The following is an 11,356-nucleotide window of genomic DNA, read 5'->3' as shown; positions in this document are numbered from 1 at the left end:
TTCCTCACGGACTTCCCCAGTAACAGAACACTTACCAAGGTGCAAATGAAAAGGGCCAAGAAAGATCTGAGGGCGGCTTGTTCCAGGCCTCTGGAGTCCATTTAATTGAGTCCAAACCCCACCCCTGCCATTACTGCCCTGGACGGGTGATTTGTCTCTGTACTTGGTTTTGTTCATGTATAAAATGGGGACAGTGAAAGTTCAAAGTTGATAGAGTTGTTGTGAAGATTAAACAGATAACACATGAAGCCTTATATAGCTAAAGCTCCCCGTGAGCGCCCCATGAACACTAGCCCTGTTGCTTTTATTATCACAAGGGTGCCTGTGGCGAGAGAGAGCACTTTGTACAGTACTCGTCGGACCAGGTGAGCTGCCAGGGGCGAGTTTTTTTTCCTCGTACTCTCTGACCCGGGGCAGGCGTGGGGGCGCGCGGCTCGCGGCTGTCCTAGCACCTCCGGGGCAGCAGAGGGACCCCGCCTTTAGCAGGACTAGCGGACGCGAGCCCACGCGTGGGGCCATGCAGGTAGGACGTCCACGGCCTGCCCAGCTCTAACTCCGTTTCCAGACCCGGCTCGGAGTCCGCTCGGACCTAAGCTCAACAGCGCGCTGAGGTGAGGGCTGTGCCTGACCCAAAGCGAAACCGAAAGTCCGGCCTCCGTGACCTGATCTTCCCGGGGCTGGGAAGTGTGGCCTGCGAAAGACTGGGAGCATGGGCGGTGGGGGTTAATTCCCCGGCCAATAGGACTTTGGCTCCTTGGTGCAGGCCGGCGCGGAGTTAGGGGCCCGCTTGGGAGCCTGGAGCTCGGAACCGACCGGAATTTCTGGGCTGGGCAGGCACGTGGGGGTGGGATTTAGGGGGCCGGGCTAAAGCTCGGATTAGGGGGCGGGACGTCTTGGACGATCTGGGCGGGGAGTGCTGCTGGGGTTCTGNCGGGAATGGGGCTTGTCGTGGGGGGGGGGGGGGGGGTTCCCGGGGCCTGGATAATATAATCAAGGGTCCCAAACCTCGTAGGAGTCTGAACAGCACCCCCACCCTCCCGCCCCCACTAGGTGGCCATGACCGGTAGGGCCCGCAAAGAGGCGGTGCAGGCCGCGGCCCGGGAACTCCTCAAGTTCGTCAACCGGAGCCCCTCTCCTTTCCACGGTAAGTGACCAGGACAGGGGAGGAGGGTGGTGGTCGGTGTGCCCCCTAACCCGCTTTCGTCGCTATGAAAGGGCTCTTTTTCTACAGCCGTGGCCGAGTGCCGCAGCCGCCTCCTCCAGGCTGGCTTCCATGAGCTCAAAGAGACCGAGAGCTGGGATATCAAGCCGGAGAGCAAGGTACGTGGGGTGGGGTGGGGGCAGAGAACCAGGTCTCTAGTCTGGGACTCAAAGTCCTTTGTGCCAGCTGGCTAACTAATCAAATCAATCTCCCACCCCCCAGTACTTCCTGACCAGGAACTCCTCCACGATCATCGCTTTTGCTGTGGGAGGCCAGTATGTTCCTGGCAATGGTTTCAGCCTCATTGGGGCCCACACGGATAGCCCCTGCCTCCGGGTGAGGACCTGGGGCTGCGCTGGGGTAGGGGAGGCATCACGGCCATACAGGGCAAAAGGGAGTGGAGAGGTACAAATTGGGGGCCTATTTCTGCAGCGGGGGAGACTTGTCGCCCCCTTTCCTCCACACTTTGGGCCCTTCTTCGTCAGCCATATTCTTTCTGTTTTCCTTAGGTCTCAGTCCGTCTGTCTCACCTCCAAATCATGCCATTCGGCCTTCTCTGACTTCTCATTCCCCATCTTCACACTTAGGTGAAACGGCGGTCCCGCCGCAGCCAGGTGGGTTTCCAGCAGGTTGGCGTGGAGACCTATGGTGGTGGGATCTGGAGCACCTGGTTTGACCGGGACCTGACCTTGGCTGGACGAGTCATTGTCAAGGTGGGAACTGGGGTTGGACCTGGGAGGTTCTCACCTTCAGCTGCCTGAGGATTGGCTGTGACGTTCCTTCAGGGTACCGGTGGCGAGCCCCCCAGGGAAGGGGGTGTGGGGCAGTCCAGGTTCGAGGATCACGTTGGTTAGTCTGGGGTGAAGTGGGGGGGGTTATAACCTGCTGTGGTTGGGAGGAGTCCTCGTTTGACCTGGCCTGGTGGGCCACAGTGCCCTACCTCAGGCCAGCTGGAACAGCGGCTGGTGCACGTGGACCGGCCCATTCTCCGAATCCCACACCTGGCCATCCATCTGCAGCGCAATGTCAACGAGAACTTTGGGCCCAACATGGAGATGCACTTGTGAGCCTGGGGCAAGGGCTGTGGTGACTGGGAGGGAGGGCCGTGGCACCAGGTGATAGAAGGGACCCAGTGGAACCTGGGACCCTGCTACCTCATGGTTGCCACAGCCAGGTCCTACTCTTGGGACCCAATTGATGATATCCGAGGGCCCTTATAGCTCTGCCATTTGGGAAGCGAGCTGGGAATCGAAGGGCAAGGGCAGTTCCCATTGGGAGATGGCAGTTCCCATTGGGGTTGCCGGGCCCCCAGCTCGCCCCACACTTTCCTCCCGTGTCTCCCCAGAGTCCCCATTCTTGCCACAGCAGTCCAGGAGGAGCTGGAGAAGGGGACTCCTGAGCCTGGGCCTGTCAATGCTGCAGTAAGAGAGTCCCCTGCTCATGGGGAGGGGTGGGGGAGAGGGGGAAGGGACTGATTCCCTGAGAAGGGAGAGGAGGGGAAGAGCAGACCTCCTTCCTCCCAGCATGCTTCTGCCCTGCAGGATGACCGGCACCACTCAGTCCTCATGTCCCTTCTCTGTGCCCACCTGGGACTGAGCCCCGAGGATATCTTGGAGATGGAACTCTGCCTTGCTGACACCCAGCCTGCGGTAAGGAATGGCTGCAGGGACTCACGGGTGGGGGTCACGGGGATCCTAGCCTGCCCCAGTGTATCCCCTAAAGTACTCACCACCTCGGCCGGTCCCCCAGTTACTCTCATCCCTCTTCTTCCCAGTAGACACCATGTCCCTTTGCCTCCAGGCCAGTAGTTCTCAAAAGGGCACTTTCGTGCTCCAGACCTGCCTCCTTGGATGCCTGCAGTGGGCCCTGAGAATCAGCCCCTCCACAGATTTTTCCCCTCCTAGGAGTTTCTGCTACAGGGGGTCACTGTGTACTTTGACCCACCCTGGCCCTGCACCTCTGAGGGCAGAAGGCCCAGATGCGGCCCCCCTTTATCTGGAGCCTGCCCTCGAGTCCCTCCCAGTTGCCCACAGTAGGAGATTATGAAATCTTTGGATGTTCAGTCCTGTTTGAAGGTGCACTGTTTCTGGGCTGGTCTTCTCTTCTGTTTATTTCCTTACCGTTTCTTGTGTCTGTTCAGCCTCCCCCCTTTTCCCCGTCCCCCAGGAACTGGTAGGAACCATGGGCATCACCTGCCATCCCTCAACTCCTGCCCAGTTCCGTTCCCCATTGTCCACTCTGCCCCACCCAGCAGGATCATGGCGCCCTAAGCTGGGGGACAGGGCGGGTTGCACACAGAGCCAAGGAGGCTTTCTCAAACCCAGGCCTTTGGGAGCAGGGAGAAGCAGGTGAGTTGGGGTGGAGGCTTGAAGGTTGGGCCGACTGTCCTGTGCTTCTAGGTGCTGGGTGGTGCCTACGAGGAGTTCATCTTTGCCCCCCGGCTGGACAACCTCCATAGCTGCTTCTGTGCCCTGCAGGTGAGCCACTGGGGCCCCCCAGGGCAGCCGTGGTCGGGGGACTGCTTCAAGGCCCAGCAGGTCCTAAGAGGGCCAGTGGCCACCTCCTCCGTCTGCTGGTGCTAGGGGGACCGTGGGGAGGGGCCAGGGCTGAGGTGGGGGACAGCAGAGAGGCCGGCTCGGGTGCCACCATGTCTCCTCCCCTGGCTCCGCTGCATGTCCTTTACGTTAGCCTCTGCTTACGGGGAGAGGCCTTAGCGCCTCATAAGGCGGTATAACCCGCCTCCCTCTGCTCCCCCTGCCCTCCGAGTTTGCGCCCACACAGCCTTCTTTCCGTGCCTTGGGGTCTCCGTGGGGCTATCTCTTCTCCTTCTGGTCACCTTGGTGTCCTGGCCTTCTTTCTACTCTAGTCTATTCTATTTCTTCCTTTCCTCTTGCTTTCTGTCTTCATCTCTCTCCCTCCTTCCCCATCCTGTTCTTGGAGAGAGGCTTTGGACCTTAATGGAGACCAGGGCCGAACCTGGGACCTGTATCAGCTTCTGCAGCCAGCCAGCTGTGTCCCCTTGCTGGCGTCCCAGTCACCTCTGTGGGTCTCGATCTTTTCACTGGAGCCAGTTAGTTTCTGTGCTCTGTGTGGTGTTCTTGACTTCCCAGGATTCTCCACTCTTCCCCTGCATGTTATTCATCCTCCTGCCTTTCCCGCGGGCAGGTATGGGGCATATCCAGAGGGTGGTTCTCCCAGCCCCGCTGAGAAGGTCTCCCACATGCCAGTCAATGTCATAAGCGATGAAGGCCAGTCAGAGCCCCAGCCCGTCATCCTGGCCATGACGACAGAAGGCAGGCGGGGAGCGTGAACCTCCCAGGTGTTGGTGGGCAGGGTTATGGAAGGACGAGTGAAGAGGATGCCCTTGATCCCCCCGAACAGGCTTTGATCGACTCCTGTGCGGCCCCTGCCTCTTTGGCCGCGGAGCCCCACGTGCGCATGATCGCTCTCTATGACAACGAAGAGGTACGTAGAGGGCTCTGTGGAGGGTCCCCTCTGTGAGGCTTCCCGCAGCCAGCTTGTGCCAGGCACCCACCGTAAGCCAGGGCTGTTCTGGAAGCCACGGAGATGGGAAGGCCTGTGCTCCCTTAGCACCTGGTCGCCCTGGCTCAGCACTTGTCTGCTTCTAGAGCTATGACCATATCTCCCACGTCGCTGTGTGTGCCACAGGGTGAGTTCCTTGAGGACGGGGACTCTGCCCTTCACCCTGTAGTCCCAGGGCTCCGCGCGTGGTGGGGCCTCACTCCGCGTGCTCCCGTGAGATGCGCTCTTAGACACCATCATAGCCTGGACACACGGGTCCTTCTCGCCCCTGGAACAGCACGGGTCAGAGTGAGCAGTTCAGGGCAGGTCTCTGCCGTCCTGAGCACTCGGCTTCCATCTCAGGATCCCGGCTGGCTGGCTGTTCCAGCTCCTGCCATCGTGTCTATACTGAGTGAGGAGGATGATTTATACTGAGTGAGGAGGATGAGAGGAAAGGGCAGAGGGAAGGGGCACGCCCATCCTTTTAAGGCACAACCCAAAGATGGCATCCCTCACTGGCTGTGTTCTGTGGAACTCAGTCGGTATGGCCATGTTTAATGCAAGGGAAAGCTAGGAGTGGCCTCTAACCGGGTAGTTCTGTGCTTAGCTGTAATTTGGGTGTTTTCTTGTGCAGATAGCATGGGTAGTTAGCAGTCTCTGTTATGTGCATAAAAGGTGACTGGCCAGCGTGGTGGGGCACCTGTCCTGAACCCCAGATGTGAAGGTCGGGAGGAGGAGGGGAGGCAGGTGCAGGAAGCCCACAGAAAATGCTCTTTCTGCCCCAGAGATGACGTAGGACTAGTTTGGCCCCAGCCCCCCATCACATTTTCAGGGGCACGGAGTTAGGGAAGTTGCTGACAACACCCCGCATTCTTCAGTCACTGAGTCAGCGGGGTCCCAGGCATCAGTGGTGGTCCTGGGTGTTGGGCTCCTCTCCCTGGCTCCCAGCTCCGGCCCCTGAGCCCAGACCCCAGAGCCAGTCTCTGCTCTCACCAGGTGGGCTCCGAGAGTGCGCAGGGGGCACAGTCATTGCTGACAGAGCTGGTGCTGCGCCGAATCTCAGCCTCGTTCCAGCACCTGACGGCCTTCGAGGAAGCCATCCCCAAGTCCTACATGATCAGCGCAGACATGGCCCACGCTGTGCACCCCAACTACCTGTGAGTCTGCTGGGCCAGGCGTGCAGTCCTCGCAGCTGGAGACCTGAGCGGAGCCTGCCTTAAGGCTCAGCCCTGGGCCTGGCCTCTCTCCCTTCCTCTTCCTCCTCCTCCTGGTGGGAGGGTCAGTGGTGGCTTCCTTTTGATTGTGCCAAGACCCTAGCGGGTCAAAGCCATGTAATGCCCAACCCTGGTATGTTGCATAGACTCCGCAGACTTCTTTCCCCCTACAGCTAGAGGCCGCCTGGGACGGTGTGTTCAGCGTGCGCCTCAGCTCCTGCGGGCTGGGAGGGGACGAATGGTGTGGTGCGTTAGTGATGTTTCCAGGGGATAGATGGAGGTGGGTGCTGACGGGCCCACCTCCTGTCCGCCATCCCAGCCTTTACTCGGTCTCTTACAGGGACAAGCATGAGGAGAACCACCGGCCCTTATTCCACAAGGTGAGATGCCCCTGTTTCTCCTTAGGGACTTGACGGCCTGGCTGGTTCTGGGCCTCGTCTGCTTCCCTGTGGGCCCATCACCCATGTGTGCCTCACTCTCGCTTGCTGGTCTCCCTGTCCCCAGGGCCCTGTGATCAAGGTGAACAGCAAGCAACGCTATGCGTCCAATGCAGTTTCCGAGGCCCTGATCCGAGAGGTGGCCAATAAGGTCGGGGTGCCTCTGCAGGTGAGGCCGGGCCCTGCCTGGGAAGACGGGATAGAGGGAGTGGGGTTGGGGGGGAGGGGCATAAGCAGAGGGGCCCCCAGTGGATGGGGTTCCAGTAGAGTGAGAAGAACGGGTTTTGGATGGAGGCCGCGCTGGGCTCAGTGCTGGGTGTGCAGCGGGGCTCTAGCCCCGAGGCTGTGGACCAGGCGCTCCGTTTCTATGAGTCCGTTTCCCCACCTGTAAAATGGGGCTGAGGATGATGCGTCTCCTGCTGGATTTCTGTGAGACCTGAAGGTACAGTGTGCTCGTGGCACGTGGATCTAGTCCTGGTTTTTACCCATCCAGCTCGTCCTGTCTCTCTTACACACCCTGGGGTCCTCCCTAAGTGAAGTTCAGGGCTGGGGAGACTGGAACTCCCGCCTACTCGTTTTCATTCTTGCCGTGGCAATGGCCCTGGTCGTCAGAAATAGGTGGAGTTAGAGGACTGGGGCCCTGGGGGTCCAGTGACACACAGCAAGCAGGTCTTGGTGGGTCAGGGCTGGGTGCTGGCATCCTGCCTCCCGGCTCCCTGTCTCATGGCATCCCACTGCTGCATGTGGACCTGAGTTGTTCCCTTCTTGGGAGGCCTCTCTGAGGAAGTGACACTTGGAGCCGAGACTTTACTGTTGAGAAAGAGGCAGCTGTGGGTGAGTCTGCAGGGAGAGCAGCCCCGTGCAAAGGCCCCACTGGGCACAGGAGCGTGCTTGGGGCGGGCAAGAGCCGGAGTGCAAGGGAGAGAAGCCTGCCCAGGCCAGTCGTGAGGGCCTCCTAGGCCGTGGAAGGGGGTCTGCGTGTTCTTCTAAGGCAGCAAGAAGACATGGGGGGAATTTTCTTTAATTAAACTCACAGCAGAAGCAGGACATGTGTACTTTAAAAAATAAGGAAACGCAAGTAGAAATAAGAAAACATGAACCCACAGAGATTTGTGTATGTGCTTCCAGATTTTCTTTCTATGCATATACTTATCATATCTTCTAACAAGTAGAATTATTTTGGATATATTGTTTGCTTCCTCTTCGCTCTGTATTCTCTGCCTTTTCATTCCAGTACGCTTTTGTTTCCATAAATTTGTATCTAATCCTAACGCACGGATCATTTTTTTTTAAAGTTAAGCTCTATGCCCAACGTGGGGCTTGAACTCACGATCCCGAGATCGAGAGTTGCATGTTCTACCCACTGAGCCAGCCAGGTGCCCCCAGATCATTTTCACTTTTCCCTAGTTATCCCCAAAACGGTCTTTACAGACGTTTGGCCCACCGCGGTATCTAGTTCAGGACCCGCATGTTACGTCTGGTTGATTCGTGGCTTAAATGGCTCATAGTGTAGGGCAGCCCTCACTACCCCCTTTTAAAATAACGTTGACCTGGGGCACGCAGTCAGTTAAGCATTGGACTCTTGGCTTTGGCTCAGGTCCTGATCTCAGGGTTGTGAGATCGAGCCCCATGTCGGACTCTGCACTCAGCGCAGAGTCTGCTTGGGATTCTCTCTCCCTCTCCCTCTGCCCCTCCCGCTCGTGTGCTCACTCTCCATCTCAAATAAATAAATAAATCTTAAAAAAAATAAATAACATTGACTTGTTAAAGAAATAAGGCACATCATCCCACATAATGTCTCACTTTCTGGATTTGTCTGGTTGCTTCCTCTTGGGGTCATTTATCTGGTGCCTCCTGGCCCTGTATTTCCTGTAAACTGGAATTCCTACCCAAAGGCTTGATAGATTCAAATTAGACATTTTTCGCCAGAAGACATCATGACAGATGTGTCCTTCGTGTTGCATCATACGCGTATTATCTGGGTGATCGGCCCTTCGTGATGATAAGATTGAGCACCTGATTGGGGTGCCCTCCAGTCCCTCCGTCATCTGGGAGATTTCTCCTCTGGATGGACAGTGTCCTGTGCCAGTGATGAGTTTCCTACTGGCCAGATACCTAATGGTTTTGACACCCATTGATAATCCTTGCCGAAATCAATTTCATTCCCCGATTCATCCCTTCTGTGAGTCATCCCTTCTGTAGATATTAGCTGGTATTCTTCTGGGAAGCGGAACTTTCTCCCCATCAACTAGGGCTATTTAGTTATCATGAAATATGGTTTCTACTGGAAAGACCAGATAAATGCTCATTCTTTCCCTTTTATAATCAGTTTTCAAGGTGACGCATGTTAATAGCCATGTCAAATGGTGACACATAGAAGTTTTTTTCTTTTCCTTTGCTGACATTAAATCAGATTTTCATTGGTTCAGTGTGGATCCAATGCACTGTAGTAATTTTATTTTTTTAAAAGATTTTATGTATTTGAGAGAGAGAGAGCAGGGGGAGGGGCAGAGAGAGAGAGAGAATCTCAAGGAGACTTCCCACTGAGCGCGGAGCCTGACACAGGGCTCAATCCCAAGACCCTGAGATCATGACCCAAACCAAAATCAAGAATCAGATGCTTAACTGACTGAGACACCCAGGCGCCCCTGTAGTCACCTTATTTCACCCTCGGTAATAACTTTGACCAATGGGAGTCCTTTCGACACGTGGCCTTTGATAGGACCCTTGAAAGTTTTCTTGCTTTCTGTACAACAAGAAATTGCAGGCTCATCTTGTTCATTTGAATGGTGATTTTAGAGACCATGATCTGGCGCCGTTATTATCATGGGGGACAGTGCTTTGGGGTCATTACTGTGGACATAGCTAGAAAAGAATACATACTTTGAAAACCGTGATTTAATACTATAATTCTCATTCAAAAAAAATAATAATTATTACTTAATTTATCTGATTTTGTAATTCTGTTTTCCCTTACACTAAAAATCTTAATACTGAACTTCATGATTTTCTTTTTTTTTTTTTGCCAGAATATAAAGAAAATGGTTTTAGAATGCCAATAGCAATATTTCTAAAAACACTAAAACTGCTGAATGGTTGTTTTTTTTTTTTTTTTTTTAAAGATTTTATTTTTTTATTTGACAGAGAGAGAGGCAGCAAGAGAGGGAACACAAGCAGGAGGAGTGGGAGAGGGAGAAGCAGGCTTCCTGCTGAGCAGGGAGCCCAATGCGGGGCTGGATCCCAGGACCCTGGGATCATGACCTGAGCCACCCAGGTGCCCCTGAATGATTGTTCTTTGTGTGTGTATGGGGGCGGGGAGAGAGTGTATGTTAAGCAAGAGGTTGATGTAAATGGTACCTTTTTTTTTCTTTAATTCCCTTCCCTACTATGGATTCTTAATGGAAGGCAAGGTGGTGGTAGCCAGAATTAGGGTGGAGAGAATGGAACCAATTCAGAATATACTGTCCTTTGGGGCTGCCATTTAATGTATGCTTCCTGTTTTCATTTTGGTCACATCCGCTCCCCAAGGGGCAGAAGTGGGCCCCTTTCAGCAGTTCTTAGGCGACTCCCTCTTTGGGCTTAACGAGCAGACACAGGATGTTGTTCACCTCTCCTCCCCTCCCTAGGATCTCATGGTCCGGAATGACTCTCCCTGTGGAACCACCATCGGACCTATCTTGGCTTCTCGGCTGGGGCTGCGGGTTCTAGATTTAGGCAGCCCCCAACTGGCCATGCACTCCATCCGGGAGACCGCCTGTACCTCAGGAGTACTCCAGACCCTCACCCTCTTCAAGGTGACTCCCTCCTCACCCATCCTCACGGCACCTGGGCTCCTTCCTTCCCCGGTGCCTGGATTGGTTGCTGGGGCAATGTCACCATCGCTAGGTGGCCAGCTTGGCTGACGGGAGGTGGCTGTCCTGGGCCTACCATGTAGGAGAGGAAGGGTCCCCATTCTTCTCCAGGCACAGGGGCCCTCATCAGCCCCCACAGGATAATGAGAGGACAGAGAGGGGGCAGGAGATGGGAAGACTGGGGCAGTTGTCAAGTGTGGGTGAACTGGGCCTCTCTGGCTGGGCCTTGTGTTGGCAGGAGGTGTGCTGCGGGGCACCCCCCCTCTGGCCTCCATTGATTCCAGATCCTATGTTGCTTTCCATTTTAGGGCTTCTTTGAGCTGTTCCCTTCTCTGAGCCGTAACCTCTTAGTGGATTGAGGCCTCTTGGAAAGACTTCCCTTGCTCTTGAGAAGTGGTCAGCTGAGCTGAAGCTGGATTATTAAAGTGGATTTCTCACTCAGACTTGTTCTGTGGTGCTTATTTGGAGACCAAAAGGGTGGGAGTCAAACCTGGCTTGACCTCTGGAACCAGAACAGAGGGGTGGGGAGGGGGCAGGTAGAGGAGGCCGCAGCTCCTGGGAGTTGATGGAGACCTGATCTCAGATCTCTTTTCCTGAAGGCCATGCCTGAAGTGGTGGATGGGTAGGTGGGTCCACAATGGGAAGGTCCCTTCTCCCATCCCTAGTCCTCCCTTCTGGGAAGTAGCCTCAATGCTCTTCCATTACCAGAAGAGTCCAGGAGCCCATTTCAGCGCTGTGAGGTCTCCACACTCAGCACGAGGCCCCCAGGGCTACCCTGGACAGTCTGGGTGGTTCCCCTTCCTGCCCCTGTCAGTCTCATTACCTTTTATAAGCAGTCTCTTATTATTCAGTGTTTTTTTCTCTGGTTAATAATTTCCCCCCTGTCATTTCTCTTTTCTTCTTTCTCTTTTTTTCTCCTTCCTTTCCTTCTTTTTTTTCCTCTTCCTCCACCTCTTCTTATGTTTATTCATCCCCCCCCTTTTTTAAGATTTTATTTATTTATTTGACAGAGATAGAGACAGCCAGCGAGAGAGGGAACACAAGCAGGGGGAGTGGGAGAGGAAGAAGCAGGCTCCCAGCGGAGGAGCCCGATGTGGGGCTCGATCCTGGAACACGGGGATCACGCCCTGA

The 11,356-nt window shown here is 55.2% G+C and overlaps 1 protein-coding gene across 2 annotated transcripts; it reads left to right on the top strand.

The window, feature by feature from the left end:
- Window positions 1-472: 472 nt before the first annotated feature.
- Window positions 473-10,668, top strand: DNPEP (aspartyl aminopeptidase). 2 transcript variants are annotated; one of them, XM_034655238.1, is made up of 15 exons: window positions 473-611; window positions 1,051-1,144; window positions 1,232-1,320; window positions 1,424-1,537; window positions 1,789-1,914; window positions 2,134-2,264; window positions 2,547-2,622; window positions 2,743-2,850; window positions 3,601-3,678; window positions 4,583-4,666; window positions 5,720-5,880; window positions 6,278-6,317; window positions 6,442-6,543; window positions 10,001-10,168; window positions 10,534-10,668. In XM_034655238.1, exons 2-15 carry the CDS (start codon window positions 1,057-1,059, stop codon window positions 10,582-10,584), a joined length of 1,416 nt encoding a protein of 471 aa, XP_034511129.1. In that variant the 5' UTR covers window positions 473-611; window positions 1,051-1,056; the 3' UTR covers window positions 10,585-10,668. The 2 variants fall into 2 exon arrangements, with proteins under 2 accessions (XP_034511129.1, XP_034511128.1); XM_034655237.1 differs by having other exon boundaries at window positions 488-523.
- The last annotated feature ends 688 nt before the right edge of the window (window positions 10,669-11,356 follow it).

This window comes from Ailuropoda melanoleuca, chromosome 2 (genome assembly GCF_002007445.2).
Source record: "Ailuropoda melanoleuca isolate Jingjing chromosome 2, ASM200744v2, whole genome shotgun sequence".
Lineage (NCBI taxonomy): Eukaryota > Metazoa > Chordata > Mammalia > Carnivora > Ursidae > Ailuropoda > Ailuropoda melanoleuca.
This window is presented reverse-complemented; position numbering and strand designations above follow the sequence as displayed.

Coding starts and splice junctions, on each gene's coding strand:
- DNPEP (XM_034655237.1), top strand. Junction 1,915..2,133: donor CTGGACGAGTCATTGTCAAG/GTGGGAACTGGG, acceptor GGTGGGCCACAG/TGCCCTACCTCAGGCCAGCT. Junction 6,544..10,000: donor AGGTCGGGGTGCCTCTGCAG/GTGAGGCCGGGC, acceptor TCCCCTCCCTAG/GATCTCATGGTCCGGAATGA.